The sequence below is a fragment of the Centropristis striata genome, chromosome 20 (genome assembly GCF_030273125.1).
Source record: "Centropristis striata isolate RG_2023a ecotype Rhode Island chromosome 20, C.striata_1.0, whole genome shotgun sequence".
NCBI classification, from domain to species: domain Eukaryota; kingdom Metazoa; phylum Chordata; class Actinopteri; order Perciformes; family Serranidae; genus Centropristis; species Centropristis striata.
Window position 1 is genome coordinate 8,998,665 of NC_081536.1, and position 24,252 is coordinate 9,022,916.

At 38.3% G+C, this 24,252-nt stretch overlaps 3 protein-coding genes across 6 annotated transcripts in view; all 3 read right to left on the reverse strand.

The window, feature by feature from the left end:
* Positions 1 to 125: 125 nt before the first annotated feature.
* pla2g12b (phospholipase A2, group XIIB) lies at positions 126 to 4,275 on the reverse strand. 2 transcript variants are annotated; one of them, XM_059323832.1, is made up of 4 exons: positions 3,592 to 4,275; positions 2,639 to 2,715; positions 2,328 to 2,493; positions 126 to 1,440 (listed from the first exon to the last, which is right to left on the reverse strand). In XM_059323832.1, the coding sequence occupies exons 1-4, from the start codon at positions 4,208 to 4,210 to the stop codon at positions 1,322 to 1,324; spliced, it is 981 nt and encodes a 326-aa protein (XP_059179815.1). In that variant the 5' UTR covers positions 4,211 to 4,275; the 3' UTR covers positions 126 to 1,321. The 2 variants fall into 2 exon arrangements, with proteins under 2 accessions (XP_059179815.1, XP_059179814.1); XM_059323831.1 differs by having other exon boundaries at positions 2,627 to 2,715.
* Positions 4,276 to 5,803: 1,528 nt separating this feature from the next.
* Positions 5,804 to 10,319, reverse strand: LOC131993680 (uncharacterized protein C6orf118-like). The gene is made up of 10 exons (XM_059359672.1): positions 10,234 to 10,319; positions 8,938 to 9,611; positions 8,594 to 8,716; positions 7,875 to 7,934; positions 7,025 to 7,149; positions 6,884 to 6,945; positions 6,446 to 6,621; positions 6,207 to 6,260; positions 6,035 to 6,096; positions 5,804 to 5,921 (listed from the first exon to the last, which is right to left on the reverse strand). The coding sequence occupies exons 2-10, from the start codon at positions 9,607 to 9,609 to the stop codon at positions 5,876 to 5,878; spliced, it is 1,380 nt and encodes a 459-aa protein (XP_059215655.1). The 5' UTR covers positions 9,610 to 9,611; positions 10,234 to 10,319; the 3' UTR covers positions 5,804 to 5,875.
* Positions 10,320 to 15,599: 5,280 nt separating this feature from the next.
* pde10a (phosphodiesterase 10A) overlaps positions 15,600 to 24,252 on the reverse strand; it is a 41,068-nt gene continuing 32,415 nt past the window's right edge. For all 3 annotated transcript variants that reach the window (XM_059359341.1, XM_059359342.1, XM_059359343.1), the window contains 11 exons: positions 23,666 to 23,758; positions 22,927 to 23,113; positions 21,857 to 21,999; positions 20,759 to 20,842; positions 20,516 to 20,666; positions 20,159 to 20,314; positions 19,582 to 19,754; positions 19,331 to 19,442; positions 19,100 to 19,180; positions 18,099 to 18,187; positions 15,600 to 16,058 (listed from right to left, as the gene is read on the reverse strand). In XM_059359341.1, coding sequence (XP_059215324.1) covers positions 15,959 to 16,058; positions 18,099 to 18,187; positions 19,100 to 19,180; positions 19,331 to 19,442; positions 19,582 to 19,754; positions 20,159 to 20,314; positions 20,516 to 20,666; positions 20,759 to 20,842; positions 21,857 to 21,999; positions 22,927 to 23,113; positions 23,666 to 23,758 — 1,369 coding nt within the window. In that variant the 3' untranslated portion in view covers positions 15,600 to 15,958. The remainder of the gene's footprint in view (positions 16,059 to 18,098; positions 18,188 to 19,099; positions 19,181 to 19,330; positions 19,443 to 19,581; positions 19,755 to 20,158; positions 20,315 to 20,515; positions 20,667 to 20,758; positions 20,843 to 21,856; positions 22,000 to 22,926; positions 23,114 to 23,665; positions 23,759 to 24,252) is intronic.

Here is a 24,252-nt window from a genome sequence, read left to right on the forward strand (position 1 = left end):
ATAGTTTCCTGAAATGTATGTTTAAATTAGAATTAGAATTTAAAAGATATCTCCAGACTAAAATAGACAAAGTGCAGTAAAATAAACCTTAATGTATATTTTGGATGTTTTCTTTCCCCTAGTCTGAAAGAAGACATGTTATGGAAAATTGACCAGCGTGCAAAAAAACATGTTTCTGCCTTTATGTGCTTCCCTCTAATACACACATTTATATTGAGATGCACAGTATATACACTCCTCTTTATTCCCATGTAGGTTCCAGTGTCAAGTCATAACGCTGCTTGAATTCTGCTGAATACATCCGAGTTTGTGTGTGTCACTGCCACTTTGCCTGGCAGCACAATTTACTGACATTAAAGTGAATGACATTTCTATTAGAAATCATTCGAAGGGGCCACAGTTCATTTGTAACAACTACAGCATGAAGGATGTTTTTCTAGGTCACACTAAGAGGCATTTCTCAGGCTTGATTACAGCTTAAAGATTTAGTGGATTTATAGAAGTGATTTATATTTCACACCAGCACTGACTTGAAATATACATGTGGAACACCCCCAGATGTATTTTTGACTCATTCACTCAGAATAATCAATGGCTGGGGGAGCACGTCACACACATCCCAGTATGGTGGGAGAGAGATATCAGTGTGCCAAGCCTGGAGATTATAAATACATTTCATCACTGGAAATTAATCTCAAATTAATCATGTCAGTTCAACTGCATTTACTCATGTATTCATTCATAAAAAATAACAAATAACTGGCAAATAACTTACATCAAACATAAACGCAGTAGCTGTAATAGGCATTAAATTAACATGACACTGACTCAAGGTTTGACTATCTTGATAAATAGCAGCACACAGCGAACCCAGTGCACCATAATAATTAAACAGTGTCTTTATATCTAGAGGAAATTAACCCAACTACAATATCCTTCCCATCAGGCACTTTGTTTGGAGTCATCATAGTAATTTATGGTAATGGAGTCATAGAGGCCTAAAAATGGCCTAAAATGAAATGGAGTCTAGAGAGTATAACATGCATATTAATTAGGATTCTGAAAGTCATATTGAGATACTAATATCTGTCAGTACTGCCTATGAATAAAACCTGAGAAACGTCATTTGCATTCTCCATTTATGTCTTTTTTTAACTCCAAGGCTGTGAATCTTGAGAGGGCGTTTGTGAAGTATCTCTTCTTTGACAAAAAGCCTAAATATATACTGTGTAATCTGCAGAAATACCCATGACTCTGTTATTTGTCTGTGAAAGCATCCAGGCATTTGTTGTCCATAGTGTTATGTTTGTGTGTGTGTGTATCACAGTTCATCCCTCTCCTCTCCTGCGCAGACACACGCTGCCCTCTGGCTGTTCATGTAAGGCCTGCACCCGAGAGTCCCCACTGTGCTGTGGAGAGCGTCGGCCATCGATTCACAGGCTGAGACACAGAGAGAGGAGAGAGGCAGAGTTTAGTATGATTATTTTTGATAATTCATAGTTAGAGCCCCATCGATGCTGTTTTTATAGGAGAAAAATGTATGGCAGTCTAGGCTGTTATCTTAAACAAATAACTTGCCATCATAGAATATTTTACAATATTACATGAAAATGATACATTATAAATACAATGCATTACATTGTCAACTTATTCTTGAAATTACCACTAAAAAAAGTATGAATAAATACAAATTAAATATATAGCTAGATAGAGATCGATACTGTATGTTCCGTAAGGCTCAAATGCTGAGCATTTAAATATAATTAAAATAATAATAATAATAATAATAATAATTACAACAATAAAAAGGCTTATGACACCATTTCTAAATCACCCAATTAGGGCTGGGGTATATGGGGGGGAAAATGAAATATGATATTTTTGACTAAACCCCACAATATTGTAGGGTTGACTATGTTGCTTTCATAAAATGTTTACATGTATTTACACATATTTTATATGAGATTTTTTGATAAATAATTATCAGTAATGTAGATATAATGACTAAGTGGATACATGTAAGTAATGGAAGAGCTAGAACAGTCTGGTAAGTTATAATTATATCAATCTACTGTAATACAGTTTTTAAATCCAGAAAAGTACAACATTTAGGCATATTATGTTATCCAAAATCTAAGGTGATATCTAGTCTCTTATCATGATATCAATATGATACTGATATATTGCCCAGACCAAAACACAAGCAACATATACACCAATGCTGAGAGATGCTAATATGTCTGTGTTCCTGGTCACTATTCATACCTTGCATATTTAGCCACAGCCAAGAAAAAGGGAAAATAAAGTACATGAATAGGTGATCTCACCTTGTACCTCTGACACGAAGCCCAGACTTTTCTTTATGTCGAAGCAGATGTCATACAGACACATTTGAAACTTGCCGTCACAGTCTTCCTTGCTTGTGCCACAAGTGTCATAACATACGTCCAGCTGGTTACAGCAGTTTGTCATAGCAGGGATCCCCATGTCAAGCTGTGAAAAAGAACTTTGCTGTATTACTAATACAGGGACCTGGCATTTCCAGCCATAATGGTTGTGGTAAGCTCCACTACATGGGCTTAATGATGTAGTTTTGGGCTGTTGGTGCTACGGACAGGCCACCTACAGCAGCATTCACCTGGAATCCAACCAGAGAAGAGCTGCAGCCGTTGGGCTCTGGGAGCTGGTAGCCTGGTCGAGGTATAGGAAGATCTCCTAAGAAAAAAAGAGAAGTTCCATTTAATTCATGAAGAAAAGGCACATTAAAGAAACAGTTGACCCCCAAATTATCTTACCTGTAGTGCTATTTTTGTGGTGAACCATCACTTTAATGAAGTAATGCCGTCATGTACTCAGAGTCAAGTATCTACACTTTATCTCTGTTGTTGGGTGGTGGTTCATAGATAAGATGTTACTTCTGTTTGAGAACATCTGCATTGATTGTGTAACTGAAGGTACATCTACTTCCAGACTGATAACCATGATGTGTTCAGATTTCATTATCAGCAGCTTGAAGGCCTAGCATGTTGTAAATAAAAAGCTGATAAAAAGACAGCAGGGGAATTGATTTGACAGCGTAAGTGTGATAAGAAAACAAGTTAATAGTAACAGAAGGAATGTAAATATAATTATACATACATACAGTCATGGAAAAAAAATTATAAGAACATTGTTTTCTTCAATTTATTATTCATTTGAATGTCTGGCACAACTAAAGGTACATTTGTTTGGACAAATATAATGATAAAAACAAAAATGGCTCATAAGAGTTTAATTTAAGAGCTGACATCAAGCCATTTTCCTTGGTTTTCTTGATAATAACCAAAATCCTTATCAAGAAAACCATGGCAAATGGCTAGATATCAGCTCTTAAATTAAACTCTTATGAGCTGTTTCTTGTTTTTATCATTGTATTTGTCCTTTAGTTGTACCAGTCATTAAAATGAACAAATGCAATGAAGAAAACAAGGGTGGTCTAATATTTTTTTTCCATGACTGTATACTTTTAGCTCTTTTGAGAACAGCAACAACCCCAGCTATGTCTGAGTCCCAGTAACATGACATTATGTAATTTAAGAAGCTGGTTCTTACCATGTCTGCAGCGGTACTGGCACTGACCATTGTATCCCCCCACCAGCTCAACCAGAGAGTCAAAGTATCCGTGCATAGACTGAACACCACTTCTAATTGAGTTGATGCTCCATCTGCTAGCTTCTTCACGTACCAAGGGTTCGCTCAAGGACTGGTTGGTCTGGACTGGTCTGATTTCATTGTCAGAAGAAGGTTCCTCCTGGGTGACAGCTTCATCAGCTGGAGTTTCTGTAGCAGGGGCATCTTCAGTGGGCCTATCACTTTCTGGCTCTGGTTCTTCTGCTGTTTCACCATCTGGAACTGGGACCTCCACCTCAGGTTTTCCAGCTTCTGGGTTATCCGCTGCAAGTATTTCACCCAATAGGCTGTCGTCTGAAATGGAATCAGCTGCAGGTTCCTCATCTGCAGGGGAATCTACTTTAGTATCTGCAGGAGCTACAGCTTCTTCAGTATCTGCAGGAGCTACAGCTTCTTCAGTTGCATCTACAGAGAAAGCTGCTACACCATCAGTAACAGCAGGGGCCTCCTCTTCCTGAGCTTGAGCCTGGTAGAGGCCTAAAGTGGCACACATCCCTGTGGACAAGCAGAGGAAGAGCAGAACCACAGTCCGAAGCAGCATGATGTTTAACTGGTGACGATCTAAGCGGAGGAAGCTGCCCACAAGCTGTGGTGTTGTTAACAGGGTGAGAGGAGCTTAGACAGTGAGGGACAACAACACACTCTGCTCCTACTGGCTCTGCCAGCCAGAGAGCAGACTTTGACCTGTGATTAGGTTCTAGCAGACAGCAAGGCAATAGCTCATGTTGGGGGCAAAGGCCAACCCATATCAATCCAAAGAAAGCTTCTATAATTCCTCTAATCCTCTCATTCTCTGTGGTTCTTAAACACATCAAATTAATAATTTCATCACAGTTTTATTCACAAAGCTATAATTGGATTTTTATGACTCAAAAAAGTCACATGGAACTTGGAGGAAAACCTTCTTTGTATCCTGTGACCTTTATCAAGACATCACAAACTTCAAACGGTCTTCACTGTGTTTTGATAAAGGTCACAGACTGAAACTTAAGCACTGAACTAAAAGAAAGACAAACAGAACATTATCTTGTTCATTGTACATGTATCTGCTGCCCTCTGGTGTTCAACAGTCTCCCAGTGCTGTGGAAATGGATTTGTCTTTTTTAGCGTCCCTGTCCGACCACAGAGGTCTGTTTTAACTAAACCAGTTGTGAATTATGTTGTCTCCTGTTACCAGAAATGGACTCCAGACACATTGTGGTATCATGTTCATGCACAGATCTGTACAGAATAAATTAGAAGAAGATGACTGTGACAATATCCAGTTTTTTCCCCCAGCTTTGAAACAGTTCTCTTTTCAGTCCATTAACATGTGAGTAGCTCCAGGCTGCACACACACACAACAACTCATTTTTTTTCCTTCTTTAAGGTGGAAGTTGCTCATAATAACAAACACTAATTAGATTGACTGCCCTGGGCCACTAAAACAACATATGTGAAATGTCAAATTCACTGCTGCTCATTAACTGATGGATGAATGGAAACCTGACATCCTAACTAAATGCAATTACTCAAAGCCATATTTACATACACTTTTGAGGCACTTGTACTAAGTGTAATAATACTAATGCCACATTTTTGGAGACAAATATTGTGTTTTTTGCTCCACCACAATATAATTTGACAGTCATAGTATCAGTAGAATAATATATATTAGAAATTATATATATATATATATATATTAGAAATGAACACACAAAACACGTGATAATTTTTAAAAATATGATGCATTATTATAGATTAAAGTGTATAGAGTATAAAGTAACTACTATAAGCTTCACATCAACCAACTACAATATCAAAATATTACTAAATGTTGCATTAGTAACATAAAATATGTATTATAGTCTGGATAATTGAATCTGTTTTTTACTGGTAATATTTATCTACTTTTAATAGAGGACATATTATGCTGATTTTCAGGTTAATATTTGTATTTTGGGTTGCCATATATGTTTTAATCTCAAAAAACGAAGAGCATGGGGTTCGAAGCCAATTTTACATAGTGATAATGGTGAAGTTACAACTTCTTTCCTATTGACTAACATTGGGATAGGGATGTTTGTAAATCAGCGTTAAGAACAAAGATAAGGTAATATAACTAAGTTGCTTGCTGGTCAAAGATGTAACCAAATAAATACATATTCCTTTATTTTATTGCACTTTGGAAAAGCCATCTCAGGAAATGATACTCTGGTTTCCTCGCTTATGAAGCTGTTGGTAGATCACAATGTATTTCGTCCCACAACATCCTAGTGGTAGGACACAGGAAAGCAGAAGTGAGTAAGAAAGAGTTACAACTATCAGAGTCAAGTGTGACAATGTATGTATGTATGTACAACAATCTGTGCAACATGACATGTACCGTGTTGCAGCCTTGCTTGCTTTCTCTCTCTTCAGCACCATGTTGACGTAGTTTTCCAGATCCTTGAAGGAAAAATACAGAGTAAAAAGCATGAGCTACGATCAAATAACGACATGCATCTGTAATACTTAAAAAATTATGATATGGCAGGAAAAAGGTCAAACTCCCTTGCCTTGTTGGCGGTCTTTAGACAGTCATTTGAGGCTATCAGTCTCATTATCTCTGACTGAAAGCGAAAAGAAAAAAAATGCTAAAGAAAAACTGCAGCAATATGCACTTTTGCACCAACACTTCCTGCTTGATTTTTATTTCAAAAAGAGGGGAAAAGCACAATTGACACTGAATGTAATGCAACAGATCTAGACCGGAGCAGAATATTTGAGCGTCAGCAGATAGTTTATCTCCCAGCACCTTTAGGTCTTTGATGCATCTTTTTGTGGCTGTGATTGTAGCAGAGGACACCGGCTTCTTCTTAATCTCTTCCTCCAGCTGTTGGACCTCCTTCCACGTGTCCAACACCTGAAGTCTCTTGGATTGGACATTGTTAATACCAGTTCCTCTGCCCTGCAGCCCTGTCAGAGACGTATCTGTCCAAACACAGAAGAGCAAAGCACTGTATGATATATCTGTACTTGTTCATACACTGCCCTGCAGGCATTATAAAGTCACAGCTGACTCACCATAACTACAAAACTCTCTTTATGTGTGCTGGTGTGACAAAGTAATTATTTGTTCAGTCTGTCCACATCAGAGACACAGGACATTTCAAAGTTAGCATGTGCTGTTGCCTGCAGAGTAATATATAGCAAAACCAATGATTAGATCTACCAGTGTAGTCTTAAGACTTACTCTTCATGTCACTGTCCTCTGGGCCTTTGAGAGCTGGAACATTCTGTGATTCATTTTGGAGTCTAAGGTTAAAAAAGAACAAACACGCTTAAAATTACAAGACAGTAAATCTGCTCTTCTTTTGGTAGACAAATGCAGTACCGTTTATTCTCCTCTAGAGCTTTTCTGGCCTCTTGCTCCAGCTTGCAAACCTCTTTTTCAGCCTCTTCCAACTCCATTTGTCTTACTGTGCTATTGCCAAGATCTTGGAGTGAAGTATCCCATGACTGTAACAGAGCAACACAAACATATTATCACTTGAACTATCTGTAAAAAAAAAAAATCCAAAGATGCTTGAGTGAAGTGTTTGTTCTTTGACCGTTGCTAAAAAGTTTTGAGGCTCCAAGGCCTGAAGAAATCTGTCACGTGCAACTCTGACCCCGTAAGTCCAGAATACACAAAATTATACTCTTTCCATGGCTTTGCAGCAGCCCTGACATCAGTTCTTAATGGACAAATCTGCATGAAAATTAATGACAGGTCTTATGACAAGACTTTGACCCTTTGAACTGCTACTGAACTACAAGTGTAGTTTTGTGCACATTAGGACTTTGGATTCAACTTTGCACTATTGCTTCTCCTTGTAGAAGATAGAGACATCCTTACACAGTATTAAAAGCAATTATGTATATTTTTTAAATTTTTCATTATGCATATTCATGTACTACACCCCAATGTACATCCAGTTTCTTAATTTGCATGTAGTCTACTTTGTAAGATTTTATTCTTTCGCTGTATCTCTTATTTAAACTTGCGCTATTTCGCTTTTATTCTCATTTTGTTTTTTCTTACATGCACTTTGTTGTGCACGTGACACATAAAGAACTTGTATGTATGCTATGTTATGCTTGCTGTCAATCAGCTGACACCCACAGAAGGGAGTCACATCCATGTGTCAGGTCTTCTTCTTATCTATTTCTATGTATTTATTATAATGAGCAGTGTGCTTTACCATGCTGTGGAGTGATGACTGGGAGGCCATCAAGTGGTTGACATACAAATCGTATTCTGTCTGGAAGAAAACATGAAAACATTATGATGTGTCTTTGTAGAAAAATTCAAAACTTTACTGAAACTGTTGAGTAATAAACTTCAATATACTGCTCACGAATTTGTCACATTATAGTGATAAACACAAGTTTATCTTGCTGTAGACATTTATCATGAACACAGCTGTCAGGTACAGATTTAAAGATGTATAAAATATGCAGCTACTGTGTGTTACAAAATATGAAAAATTGTGCAAGTTACTATAATCTTTCTCAAACGGCTAAAGTACATGTGTTTGAGTCCTCATAAAAGATCATCAAAAGTACTTATTCCTGTAGTTTTATTTTGTCAAATAACAAGATTTTGGCTGCAGGATAATTTTGTTTATGATAGAGCAAAATGTGCAAACACTAATGCAAAATTAAGAGCATGCAAAACAGTTTTACTGAGAGTGTGAGCAAAACTATTGTGTGCAAAAGAATAACTTGCATGACCCTAAGACATTTCTTATGAATGAGCTGTAATGCAACCGTTGCCCTCTGATGACCTGCTCGGAGACGCAGGTTCCAGTGGTTGCTCTACTTCCGCCTGCTACACCAGGGACTCACTCTCTCTTGGCTCTAATACGTCTGACGGCACATGCTAAAAATGTGCTAGTGGGTACAGAGGAAATGGAAAAACCTTAATTTCCCTCAGGATGCGTCCAAATACTGGCGAGCCTTCACATACATCATCAAAGACGTCACTGAACACCGCAAGGCGGTCTCTGCTGGGCCAGCTTTGCGCTGACAAGCTCCTCAGCTCCTGGGTATGACAGGGACACACACACACACGAAGCGTTAGCAAGTTAAGATGTGCGTGAGAGTCTGTGTGTGTCTTTATTCATGCACCATTTACACCAGTTTCGGAGGGCTTTTAGAATTGTTATCCCATGTAAAATGGACATTTTAGAAAGCATTCAAATTAAAAAATGTGCAACTGCAGAACCAGTTGTGCAGTGTCATGGTTTGTTTGACCTTTCTCACCTTTTGTAGTTTCCGCTCATGCATTTCAGCAACGTTTATTCCAGCCCAGAGGTCCTGCTTGGCTATGACCTGCCTGCCAAACTGTTGTTTTGTCTTAAGCTGGCCTTCATTATTCAGATCTTCTTGGTCAGATTGCTGTTTTCCCTCCTGATCACATGAAGACTTAGATGATTTCTGGGAAAAGGTTTTCAGCTTGACCGCCAAAGATTTTGAGGAACAGTTGACTATCTTAGGTCGACTCATATCTTCTCTCTTGTCTTCATGTGATGAGCAATCACTAACTTGATCTTGTCTTGGCCTTAAGAGTTCATTGAAGTCTGCTGATACTGCTTTCGTAGAATACAAAGTCACTTCAGACTCTACTAAAGCAGTGCCAGTGGAGAACTCAGGGGGACACTCTTTCATCAATTTCTTCTTTACATAGGTCAGTCTCTTTGTCCGTGTCTGCTTGGGTGTCACAGGGTTTTGGGTTTCTTTTAGGCTCTGAGATGTCCTCCAGAAAGACTGCTTTGTTGTCTCTCTGTTAGGCTGACTGTGGTTCAGGCTGTGAGGCCCCAGATGACCTGAGGAGTAGGTCAGGATATCAGCCTTCTGACCAGCTTCAGCAGCCAGCAGCAGTTTTTGGATGTCACTCCTATAGCACATAGGGTTTGGCTTACTTCTGCTGGACATGACTATAAAGACAAAATAACAAATTATCATAAAGTTTATTAAAAAAGTTGGTAATATATTTCCTCTAATAATGTAGCAGAATTGTGACGTTCCCATTAAATACACATAAATACATTATTATTTTTGATGCATTTATATAAGTAGCATTTTACTGTTGTCCGGGTAGGGCTAATTTAACTACTTAATATATTTTATGTGGTTTAATTTAATTAAAAAAAAACATTTGTAATTATTTTAAATTGATCTTAATTTCATGTTAAATTTCGACCTGAAAAGTTATTAAAGCTAGCAGCTAAATGTAGTGGAGTAAAAAGAACAATATTTGACTCTAAATGTGAAAGTATAAAGCTACATAATGTGGAAATACTCAAGTAAAGTACCTAAAAATTGTACTTCTAATTATAGTTGGAATTTTTATTCAAGGCGTTTCACAATGTAATAACATTTAATAGTATAAATACAATGAATTCAGCAGTATTATGCGCCTGGAAAATAAGTATATCGCCTAAAAACACAAATTTGTGAAAACATACTGAGTTTAAGGAACATAAAACTACGATTTCTTCAGAAGCCTGAATCAAATTGGTTTTCCACAACTCCTAGGAAAGATGTAAATAACCTCACCTGTTATTTAACTGTACTTTTGTGCGGAGTCACGACAGAAACCAAACTTTCTCCATGAACACAACTCTCTGTTCTTTACTCGGTTGCCAAGGAGACCGAAGCGCGTAATGCCTGCGTTGCGTTCAAAGTCTCGATAATGATCGTACCCATGAGCTTTGAGGTGCCACATCTCATTTACACATGATGAGGCAAATAGGAAGTTGAGGTGTAAACTGCACACACTTCTCAAACTTTTAAATTTGAGACATGGTAAACTGTAGGTTTATTTTATACTAAGCTAGTGTAGTATATTTTATGCTACAAGTGATATATTTTATGTTACTTTTAGAGTTCTGCTTTATTAGAGAAGCCACAGTCTGACCTTTTGTTCAGAACAGAACTGTAACAACTGGTTCAAACCAGAATAATGAACTGTAAAGATCTGGGAGTTGTCAGACATTAGAGGCGTTTGAATTTGAATACAAACCAGTATAGGTTGTATCCTTTTAAGGTTAAAAAGTAGACTTAGCAGCATGCTCGTTCCCGCTGCGTTTTGTATGGGCTGGAACATTCAAATTAAATGATCTTACACACAGACAGAAAAGCCAGAAAGAACACTGGCTCCATTGGACTTGGGACCACCTTTTTTCAGCTGCCTTGAAAATTGACAAAGTTCTCCTCCGCTGTACCTAGGCAGTGTATTCTGATGTTTTATAATAAAGAAAACTAAAAAGAACTTCGACTTGGTCTTTAATCCACTTTTCTCACTCAGAGAGGTAGTAAATTTACACTACACTAGCATTAAAATGACCTTATCATGAAATTATTTACATGGTGGATGAGAAGGTATCAGCCCTTACAGAGGTAGAAGTCTAGCAATCAGAGATGTTAATGAGTTTTCAAGTAGGTTAGTATCCCTGATGAAACTTTCAGTTAATAAAAATTTAAGATTTTAGATTTAAAAAAATGTGTTACCCATTAGAGCAGATATGTGTGGTTGATATGATATAGGCCTAAGTTATGGAATTAAGGCAGCTGACTATGTAAAAACATAATAACAAAGCAGATTTGAAAAGCTGAATGCTGAATCCCAAATCAGAATTGATTGGACCCCTTCCCACTTAATTTGCTTCCAAGTCCATTACCTTGAAGTTGAGGATTGGGCATTTAAGGACCACTGTCTCATAGAAAAGTATGTGTTCTGAGAACACATGAAAAACAAACAATTTCATATTTGTCATTTGTCATTTATTTGGCACAAGAATTCATTCAGGAAGCAGAAACATGACGTACCACATGACCTTTGGTTTTTAACACAAATAGCAAAGCTGCACTGTTCTTCATCATGTAAAACAATAGACTCCAACAAATTCCTTCTATCTAGTTTGTGACATTCAAATGTTTCTTGTGGACTGCAACAAAGCTTTGCACACAGTAACCCAATTATAAGACAAATCGTGTAAACTTTGGTGACTTGGGAAATCTGGTTACTGCAAAACTATTATCTTAATCTGGTTATTCACAGTAATTAGGTTATTGTGTGCAAGTAAACACACCGTAGTGAGTGTAGCCTGCAGAGCAACAGAGAGGGGAGAGGAGGAGGAGAGTGAAACTCGGCCTCAGGGCTGGAACGGCCAGAATAGGAAAGCACCCAGATGGCAAAGCTGAGGATGAGAAAAGAGACAGTGTAACATGTTATGCATGATTGAAACAAGCAGGGCTATACCATGGAGTTTGGGTTCTTGTGTCCTCCATTAACCAATAATGTTAAATAAAAAATAATGCAGCAGAGGATGGAAGAGCCTTCCAGAAGTTTAAGGAGGCTTTGCTGATGATTGAGAAAATGAAACACCAAGATTAATTTCCAAAAGTATGCATTACATATCAATTTAGATTAGAAGGTTATCATTAGAGTGTATAGAGCCCCAAAAGATTCATAAGTACAATTGATTATTACTGGTAAATTAAGTATTTCAGTAACTACGTAATAAAATCTGCATACAAAAACCTCTGTGGCTTGAACACCATCAGATTTTTTTTGACTTTATCAAGCAGATATTTATTGAAGCTGCTATTTGGGAATTGAATAGCACCACACAGTATAAAATGCATAAAGGGGTAAAAAAGAAAAGTCTAAATATTGAGCCTTGTGATAAAAAAAAGGGAAAATGTTGTGGTCATCTTGTGGAAATGAAACCTTCATGCTTGTCGTGAGACATAACAAATGAGGAAGATCAACTTTTGCACTGACACTGTGCTGCAAAACACAACTTTTCATGGATGATAATCTCTATTCAAAGGCAAAACCTGCTGTATAATTTTAGTGTTTTGTTAAATGAACACAACTACCATCAGACCATCAGCAGATCCATAAAATTAAAACATACAGAGCAGTTCTACAACCCTGATTCCCAAAAAGTTGTGATACACAATAATTATATTGATAAATAAAGTTTTGAGAAGATATACACTTTATCTGTCAAGAATTTATCACATTGTCACAATCATTTCATGGAAAGAGGTAAAAAATATTTTATTCCAACTCCAGGAGCAACCATGTAGATGCCTTTACTTTTTAGGAATCACTTTTGTAATAATACAGGTTAGAAATAGGGCCAAAGTAATGTTTCAAATTTCTTAGACTATTTTAAAAATCATTGTATAGTCTGATTTTCATGAATCAGCACTGACATTACTCTGTATGTACAGTTAACTGCACTCACTTTAGTTTATCCAACAATAAATAAAAAAATGCCAATTATCCTGAGTATTCAAATTCAAAACTTTTTTATATTTTGTCTTTAACAAAAAAATGTGTCGAGAGTGACCATAACTGATCTCTGGAATGATTAAACAAATCGACCCGATAAAGCACATTAAAATGCTGATCAATCAGGAGGGATGCATTGTCACCCAATGAAACAGCATACTTTAACAGTGAAATAAATGCAGGTCATTCAAAGAGGAAATAAAGAACAATCAGAGATGTATTTTTCAGGTATTTAATAAAAGTCATTTGGGCTACTGCTCTTACATTTACACTTGAGACATTCCGCAATTATTCTGGGTAACAGTAACATGTCTAGACCGTTTTGTTTATCTTAATGTTTACTTTGTACAAAACAAAAAGGCCAACATTATTTTTCTTTGTATAAAAAATATAAGTTAATTTAAATTTAACTCTAATTAAGAAAATAACAATAGTAATAATAATAGCAATAATAATAATCGTCAATAATAATAATGAGAAAGATCATAAGCTAAACATAGTGCAGACAATGGGATATAACTGGTGCTGAAAAGTAGAGGGGACAGTGCAGTGTTATGGACTTAACCATGTTCTCAGGTGGGGTTGAAGTGGGAAAAGAGAAAGCTTTCTCTCTCTCTCTCTCTCTCTCTCTCTCTCTCTCTCACACACACACACACACACACACACACACGTCTTTATATAGTTGTGAGGTCCATGATCGTTGGGTTGTTTGTGAGGACCTTCCCCTAGCCCAACACACAAATTCAGGGTGTACCATCTCTGTTAGGACCTTCCCTGAAATTCATACAGATAATTAATTAAGGCCGTTAGAGGCTATCCTAGCATTTTCTTTGTGAGGACCGGGCAAAATGTCCTCACAACTACAAATGTTCTCACAATGTTGGTGTTCTGCCAAGGGTTGGCCCTCACAACTATATAAAGATAAGCACACATACACACACACACACACACACACACACACACACACACACATATAGAGCCACAGTGTACACACCCAGTCTGAAAGTGCCATTCAGTTCAGCGCCATCAGATCATACATCTCAGTCTGTACAAACTAATTCCTAGATTGCACACAGTTTACACCTAGAACTGTATATGCAAAATTTTATATAAACTTCAGTTTAGGTGCGTGCTAATTGTTGCTCTTGGTTGAAGCTTACTGGAAGCAATTCTGAAAAGTAAGACAGGGAAACTGATGGCGCACTGACCCACATGCCACCACCGAGGATCAGCAATCAACAAAACATTCATCAAAATGTACATTCACACCATTGGGGGGGCACAGTACCAGTTGTAAAACAAATCATTTGAGCGGTAATTTCAGTCTTGGAGGGACAAAGTCCACTGGAATGACAGTTTCAGACAACAAAAATTGTCTTTTGGAAGATCTCGGAAACTCATTTTTTAAAAAGAGTCCAAATAAACCCCCTTGCATGACGTTGGAGTAAAGCACAAAGGAGGATGATTTATTTCCTTTGACAGGCCGTGGATGTGAGGGGGAACTTCTGTTACACACCTGCAGAAAGTCAACCAAACATTCTTGAGTCCCAGAGATAGACTTATGATGCACTTTAGCTTAGCAAGTTTGACATTATGGGGAAATATGAACCATTGTTGAGCTGCAAAAAGTGACAGAAATGTTTTGCACTTCGCCTTTGAACCTGCAAGGACACCCGCTTCTGTCAAAAAGAGACCGTATAGTCTACAACTCACCATTAATTAAATTTATACCTCAATAACTCACTACGCCTTAACTGTGTGTGATAAATATGGGTGCCGTCTAGACGTTACGTAAGGTTGTCAACATGTAAAAAAGTTTGTTGTGTCACAGCAAACAAAGAAATCTTTCGAATCTGCCGGGACACTTAACCAACTTGTGCAACTTGTATCCTCATTTTACTTGTGATTTATTCATGCTTGTAGAAATAATTACTGATTAATGGGACGAAACCAGATTGTTGCGTAAAATAATTTATGATGTGATAGTGGCGTGAAAACTGTTATGACAGTGAAAATTCCGTAACTGATGCTATTTTTGCATCTTCTTTGTCTTGTGAGCTCCATCCTACAAATATTATTACTGCTGGCCTGGGTTCAGATCCTGTTAATCAGAAGAAAAGTAGATGTACCATGCAGCAGGTTCCTAAATGCCAGCAGGGGCCGGGGGCAGTGCTGTGGGGTCCACTTCAGGGAGAAGCATTGTGACTCTCTTGTGACTGTGTTCACAAGTGTCGACTTTATTAACTCCTCTCGTCACAGTTCATCCACGTTTTTGTAGAATATGCTGCGGGGGATTTCTCCACGTAGAATAGGCTGTATGTCTTTATTCAAGTACTGCAAAGGATTTTTGCTCAAAAAAGTAATAAAAAAAACATTCACCTTCTCAGTAAGGTGGCATTAAACCATACATCTGCTCTACACATTCCTTCTGTCTCTGGAAATACCTTGCTGAAGTAGTGCGCGTACGATTAACCTACCACAGAAGGCAAACAGTACCACTAAAAAAAAAAAAAAAGCCTGAACCAACAGCAAGATTTCACATATGTCTAGCCTGTGAAAGGTTCAGAGTAAGGCCTCTGCAAATACAAGACCATAAAAGAATCAGCTCATATATATATATATATATATATATATATATATATATATATATATATATATATCAAAACATAAAACAGCCAAAATAACACAACCAAAAGTCCATTCTGCCAAATTAATTCCCAAGCTGAGTGGATGAAGAGTGATGGGTTGAAGTCCCTCCCCATCGGCTGTCTGTCAGTCTCTGGGATCGGTGAAACCGTCAGTGTTGACACCCCCGTCACCCAATGAGGTAACTGTGTGTTTTCAAAGTCAAGTCGCCTTTAGCTGATCCGTCTCCCGCTAACACAGGATGTGGGTTTTCTTCCCCCCTACAGAGTTTCAGGTCCGTGGCAGGATTCTAGTTGTATTCCTTTGGTGGGCCAGCAACCTCTTTGGTAGTCAGTTGTCCACCTTGACTGGGCCTGAAACACAAGGCCGGCTGGGAACTACGTCCTGCACTTCTCCCCGAGATATCTTCTCCCACTGGCACAGGTTCTCTCTGCGAACATCAGATTCAGATATGTTAGAATTATGCGATTTTCCAGCATCTTACAGCTGTGGTCATTGACATACGTATACTGTAGCATACTGATCACTTCACATTCATTTATTGTGCTATAAACAACCACAATCATGTTTCATGAAAGCTAACTTTTTTTTAATTTAACAGTCTTTATGTTTCAACATGTGTCACCTGTTTGTATGTAGACTTGGTATCCCCATATAACCTCAGTTTGAAGCAGTTTGAAGCACATTATTCACAACCTTAGCACTTTTTAAACATTGAAAACACCACATTAAAATTCAAGTGTTTTCAAGCACCCATAGAACCCTGTATTACAATCAATCACACTGTGTGTCTATTTTATTTTATTTATTTAAATGCGAAATAAATAAGTCCAATAATGACCTTTTGATTTGATAAAACTGTTATCAGATGTATGATTTGTTGCTATTTTTTAGTTGTCTTGTTTGAGTGAAAATTAAATGTACTGCTGCAGCTACTAATGGGGCCAGCTAGTAAGCAAACAGTATGACACTTTCCTGCCACAAGGGTGTGCATGTTAAAAATGATATGGACATAATACTGTTAGAGGCAGTCAGAACTTTAAAACAGATAACTGAAATAATGCAACTTTAGCAGAAGACACTACAGCAGAAATATCAGAATATCAAATGATCCTTGAGAATTAATTTTTGTATCACAAGTTTACTGAAATGTAAATGATGGGTTACTGTTTTTAATATGTGATCATTTGCATACATTTAAAAAGAAATCTGAACATTGAAGAAGGCTAGGTCCAAAATTCTTGTTTAATTTTTTTTTTCTGAAGTGGAGTGAAAGGTTATTACAGAGGGAATTCTGTATATCTTTGTATTACCCCATCATTTAGAAAAAACTTTCAACAGCCATAAAATAAACAAAAAACAACAACAAAAAACCTCCCCAAAAATAAAAAAAATAATGTCTCGCTTTGAATACAAAAGCTGCATTTGAGAAAACCAGACTGTATTAAACACTAACACTAAAACTAAATATGATGAACTTTATGACAATTTTTGGCAACTTATTCAAGACAAAAATGTTAAGATTGATGCTAAAATGGTCAAACACACGTCACGACAGCAAGAAATCCATTAGTCATCTGCAGTAGTGGTCCCATCAGGTCTCATCAGGCCCTGTTGTCATGACCCCCTCCTGTTCTACAATCAAGCCTGACGCACTAGTGCAGAAAGTGCCGCCCCTTGATGCATTTCTCTTTACTCCGCCAGCCTGATGCAGTTTACACATATGTGGCAGATCCCACAACAAGCAGCCGGGCTCCGCAGGGTCTAGGCCCGCTGCCCACCCAGGGCCCGGTGCTGACGTACAGCCGGGGCTTAAATATTACACTGCTCACTTTGTTTGCATTCTCCACAGATCAAGGTCACAACATTTTAAAGACCAGCGCATAACCCTCAGAAGGGCAGGCCAATGTGCCATATGATCCTGTTCAACAAGCAGAAATTACAAATATAAACACATTCTTACATTCTTGTCCACAGCGAGAACGCACACACAGACACAATGTCACACCACACACACACATTGTGTCAGTTAGTACAATGGATTCTTGAAATGTGTCTATCTGAACATGTTTTCAGAAAGTTTCAGCACAGGTTTGTTTAATCCAATATCAGTAGCAGTTGCATGTGTGTTTTGTTTGTATTTTTAGTGGAATTCTTGGAATGTGTGCCCATACACGTACTCCTTATCACCTCTAATCTCATTTGTCTGGCCGACAGCTGCTGGTCAGACGAGGCCACGCCACTCGTTGCACTTCAAGTTGTCGTGAGTGCATTTATTGGATAATATATATACATTTATCAAATGTGAAATCTGGATGAGAATACTGAAAGAAGTAATGTTTTGATTGTTTTATGTGTTTGCCCTTTTTCACAAAAAAAGTATGAATTATAACACCTACAGTTAAACCGTTATTGACGCAAAGGACGAGTCTTTCCCTTTCACGCTAGAACTGTAGCTCCCAGTACTTACTTGCAGGCTTTTAGAAGAGGACTGGACGGAGGGAAAAGCTCTGATAGTGTTGTGTAACATGGAACTGCAACAGCATTGTAGAATCCCACCTTAAAAATAAATAAATAATTAAATAAGCCAAACAAACAAACAGAAATAATTGGGCAAAAGAAGCAAGTTTGTATAATGTTTGTTTTTACACTTAACAACGTTGTTGTACAGCCTAAGCTACTGTAAGCTATATTATTTAATATTACCTTTTAATGTGAATACATTTGAGTTCCTCTGGTAAACAGCCCAGCACAGTGTATATGGGCTTTTATTGTGAAATTTAAGAACTTAAGAAAGGAAAGATGCCTTTGTAAAGGCTGAAAGTCTCAGTTTTGTTGTTTTATGATCCTCATAGATATACAACACAAAGAGATAAGTTAATACCTTTATTGGCAGTGCAAAAGTTTAGAAATATCCACCTTATTCTGGTAAAACAACGAGGTTGACTTTTAGTTTTTTTTCTGTCTTACCTGTATTAACATTGAAAAAAACGTTTATGAGCTCATTATACTATACAAACAATTATATTGCTATGCTATTATGACATTATTATAATGCTGCCCTTATCAGGCTATAATCATTTAATATTTGATTATTGTAATTACTTTAGTAACTAATTGATTTGCTTTCCTGACAGGCACAGCATTTATTAAAATGTAAACAGGCCTAAGCGTAGTTCTGGTGAATAGTAGCCTTTATTATTTATCAATATGCAAAGTTTAATAAACTACATATACCCATAGCATCTGCTGAGGCTTCTTACACTGCATGTCATTTCTGTAAGAATGGTAAAAAATTAAGCTAAAACGCGTCATTATTTACACTCTAAGTCAACAATTGGTAGTCCATGTTTCTTCTCCTTCTCAAAACATTTTAAAGGACCACTGTCTTCCCCTTTGTGGTTATTCTCTACCTTATTATTGCAGAAATTTACTTTTTTTTTGAGTATGTAAGCTCTGTGCTGGTCTTACTTGGCCTTGTGGAACCTCGTCCTTCTTGTCTCTGTCCATCATAGGGATCGGCTGCAACCCAATCTTCTTCATCTCATCTCCCTGTGGCGCACCAAAATAAAGAGAGAAATCACTTTTTATTTTCGCATACTGTGGCAAATCTTCTGACTGCTAGAAGACAGCAGCATTTCCAAGTAATAATTAAAGATCTGACTGTTATACTGCAGCAACTATAACTGTATCCCACTGTACCTCAGCCCAGAACTCAGCATAGATGTCGTTGGCTGTGAGTCGTGTGATTTGCCATTGCTTGGTTACAGAACACAGGTCACATGCTGTCATCATCAGACCAATCACACGGTCCCTGGAGGGGAGCAAAGTCTCGTTATAGCCACGAGGAGAAACTCAATGTGCCGTTTATGTGCACCAGGTCCACGTGTGATGCTAAGAGACCTGGTGTGATCCCGACCTGACCCGTGCGGCAGTGTGAGTCGTGACCCGACCTGTGTGTGTGGTTGCTCAAGTCCAGTGCGCTCGAGGATAGCAGCTCCGTCAGCTGCTGGTGGTTGTTGAAGTACAGGGCAAGGTCAGTGGCGATGATGGCCTTCCGGATGATCTCCAACACCTGCTCGTACTCGCTGGAAGTCAGGTTGGAGAAAATATTGTGCCCTTCCAGCTATGAGAAACAAAGAGATCAATAAAAAAGCAAAAGCTCCACTTATGAGGCGTTCAGCTCAGCTAGATTACAACAGGTTGTTGTCTCACGTTCACCTCAGGCCATCTGAGGTTCACAGATCCTGGACTAAACAGAAGAGGGCACTTAGGACTTAGAACATAAAAGGGGTGGACGTAGCAGCCGAGTCTGAAAAGAGAAGCCAATGTGTAAGCATCATAAAGCTGCATTCTTTCTAATGACCAGCAGGGGGAGAGTCCACTGACTGCAAAAAGAAGCCCGTGGGTTTAAAGAGGTCAAACATGTTATGAAAAGCATATAATTTCAGGAAAAATATAGGAATTTAGAAAACGAATGAATAAAACAATGTTGATTTGGACAATAAGTAGTGCATAGTGGAGCTCTACCTGCAGGATGGAGACGGTCTGAGAGAAGTGGTGTTGCTCCATGGTGGAGGTGGAGTACAGAGCAGCCAGCGGATGATCAAACTTCTGCAGGTAGGTGTTGCTGTACCCCCGATGGTCCAGATCATGGCACAGGCAGGCTACCAACAGACCCTTTTTCTGTAGAGCAGAGTGAGAAAACAAACCTTAAAATCACAAAGGACTACTGTTTTTATTTAAATGGTAAATGGACTGCACTTATATAGCGCTTTTATCCAAAACGCTTTACACGACAGACTGCGCTCATTCACCCGTTCACGCACACATTCATGGTGCCAGCGTTATTTATCTTGTGAAACCCAGACCCAACAAGGAGCAAACCTCTAGCTCTGTGAACATCCCGGTGGTTTTCTGTAGGATGGCGTACATACAGTGTGCCACTGTCACTGCGTGCTTCCAGTTGTGGTAGGGCACCCGCCGGTAGTTTTTCCGTACAGACATGGTGAACCGACACAGCTTCTCCAGCTCGAAGCTGCACACACAAAGAAAGGATGATTAAGAAAAAAAATCTGAGCTTTGATAAGGAGATGACACTGACACTGTCAAGGCCTAGTGACACCTTACCTGGTCTTTCCACAGGAGTTATGAACCATGTAGATAAAGACAGCAGGCCAGATCTCCTCAAAGGGACTAATGTCAAAGTGGAACCTGGAGGAGGGAGGAGGAGATTAAATTAGCATGTGCAGCACACAGAGGGACAGATGAGGGGACATCTGAGGTCTGGGTGTGTTAAAGGAATACTTCACTTGCAAAAAGACCACAGCTCACTTACTAACCAAGTATTAGCTTGAATTCTTGAAGAAAACGTTATTTTCTTGCATGCTTTCAAGGTGACTGAAGCATCCGAAAAGGGAGAAATATTTAAATAAATGGGGGCAATGTTTAATAACAACAAAAGTATATTTTTATAAATCTGTTTACTATCTCTTACACAACTGGTGCACTATAATAAAGTCTCATTTATCTAGTCCAGGGATTTTCAAAGTCGAATACACCAGGTCTCTCTTCAAACAAAGCTTGAATAAAGGCACCCTTAGATCACTTGCTTAGTTTTGCCTATGGGATCATGATTATGTTTTCTGATCCCATATTCAACAATGGAGCCAAGATCACCTGATATTGCTGTTTGACATAACTTCAGACTACACCAAATATTTTAAAAAAGTCTGTCCTGGGGCATTTATTAGTATCTGACGCTGAGAATGTGGGAAAACAGTTAAAATCCCCCCGACAGTATAATTTGATGTTTAAACTGACAAATTTAGTTTTTGAGGATATATACTGAATTCGGAATTTTAGGCCTTTTGTTTTTATGCACGTTTGATACGACATACTATTTTTTTTTGTTTAATGCAGCTCTCCTTTACTTCAAATTATCAGGGATTTTTTTCAGACTTTTTGTTCGTGTTTTTGCATGCAAGAAAAACTTTTTTTCAGTGAATTCAAGGTAACACGAGGTGAGCAACTGATAAACAAGTGTGGGTGAATATTTCTTCTAAGTGGCCGGCTGCCCTCCAGAAGACCCACGCCTTCCTGCACTGTGTATGCCAGTGCCTCTTGCAGAGCTTCTGGACTCTGTCACCGTCACTTTCACAGACACGTGGCTGCAGACCGTCCACACTCAGGGGCGCAGCAAAGATAGCAACCTGAAAGGACACTCACATTTCGATCTCTTTATATATGGGTGCAGGGAGGTTGAGCTGGGTAAGGGTCTTCCATTCTTCTGATGTGCAGATGCTGTGATAAGACAGCTTTTCCATCGTCACTCTGTAAATGCATTCAGAGTGCCGGATCCTGTGGTACATCTGCAGAGAAACACAGGACAGGAATAAGTCTTTAAAATGTTGAGAGAGAAAGTGAACACTGCAGCGCTACTCATACCAAGAGAATATTGTATATCTCTGTTGGATGTTTCACTGTTGGAATTTCCGAAAGGGTCAGGCAAAGTTAAGTTATCCGCAACAGTCCTGCATCATATTTTATCTGTCTCCAAAAAGTGTCTCCACATCTGGTTTGTATCCCTGTCCCCTTCCCAGACAGACGGGAATAAGATAGACAGGTACAGGCGCCAAGCCTCACACCTTCCACTGTAAATCAGCATAAATCAGGAGCCGGACCAAGTGAGTTTCCTAGAGACGTGAGGCATAAATTACAGCTAAACATAAATCCTGTCAGTGGACGGATGCAGACTGCTTGTCTTAAAATATTAACACGCCTCATCAATTTTAAAACCAACTTCGTGACGCTGCTCCTGCGTAAGTTTGTCGCACGAGATGATGGTGAGTCAGGCCTCACAGAGACAGGCAGACCACACAGCGCAGGCTTCAAGAGTTGATTCATGTAAGGGATAATCATCAACGCCAAAGAATAAGCCTTTATTCTTATTTTGGGGCAATGCACACTTTAAATAGAAGCTGTTGGCACTATCTTTGTCAAGCTTGGAGAAAAATTGAATTTTTTCTCTGACAAAAAGGGAAACCCGCAGCCTAGTAACAGCTGAAACAAGCCTTCCAGCTACAGTATGAATTTAGGGCGGTGATGAGGCTCCTACGTCAAAGGTGCAGTTTTGTGAAAATAAGAATCAAGTATTCATGGCCATGAAGGATTATATAACCTACCTACACTGCAAAAAATAAAGAGCAGGCTTGTACAGACAGATATGAAGAGAATACTTTTTTGCTGTTGGAGAAAATCAGTTATGAAGTATTTGGAGACTGATTCAGTTTACTCACATTTGCACAGTGTAAGGCCAGAGCACAAAAGACAGCAAAGATCTTAAAGTTGTTCTCATCTGTTTTAGTGAAGGCACTTCCGCTTAGCTTGTTCACCATCTGCACCACACCTATAACGGTCCCCCTGCTCACGATGGGCATGCACAGGATGTTCCGCGTGGTGTAGCCGGTTTTGAGGTCCACCTCTCTGAGAAGGAAGACACATTAATATTCATTCATCAGGTGAGCAGGGTTAGAATGTGAACCATTTTCACCCAAAGACTATATTTAGTATAGGGGAAAATATACATTTGTGTAGTTAAAATACAGACAAAGGATTTCATGATTTTTTGGAAAACGATATGTTTTCCAAATATATTTTTATACTGCATATGTGCATATATTTGATATTAAACTTTCCATTTTCTTATCTTACTGTATTTAGTATTTGGGCATATGTGACTACAGTATTTTAGTATAGTCTATAGTTATAAAATAATTCCTAGAGTGTGTGCCCAAAGACTTAATACAGTAGGAAAAGGTGTGAATAACTTTGAAACATCCTGTGTACACTGAAGGCCTCTATGAAAAGAACAACTACAGTGCTTTTATTCTAAATACAGGAGAATAAGCTATAAATAACTATATAATTGTATAGGACAAATCATAGCACAATTTTAAGTCAGGTAATGACATTTTCGATTGTCATACATGAAACGACAAGTAGAAATCTAAGCAAAAAGAGTGTGTTGTAGTTTACCGGTTGAACCGGGGGTCTGCATAGGCATCTGGGATATTTAAGACTTCCCCTGTCTGAGCCACTTGGCCAGCTATTCCCTTCTCTATAGAAAACCTGCAGGGAAAGAGGAGAGACGAGAGAGGAGAGTTAGCTTTGTGGACTGCCTGTCAGGGCTCTCAGTCTGAAAAAAAATCAATAATAAATTAATAATATTAACGGAAATTCATGAGAAAACTTGATTTAAAATTGCAATTTACAGCACAGATACTGTGTAGATTAGCTATTCTTACTCAGAGGGTAAAAATCATGATGTTCCATTGTTATGGTACAAAATCAGCAGACCATTTGATTCCCCTGCTTTTCTGTTTACTTTCTATTAGTAGAAGCATTTTGTTCTTCGCTTTCGTTGTCACGAGAGGACCTTGTTTACTGTACACAATGGTGGACAAGATCTTCTAAAGACAGGAAACACACTGTTGGATTAGTGGAGACAAAAAAAGCTATTTGAAAATTAGTTTGAACTGTTCCAAACAATTTTCCTAATCCAAAATAATTATGTATTTTTCAGGGCTGTACCATATGTAATTTTTCTATTTTCAAAGCTATTT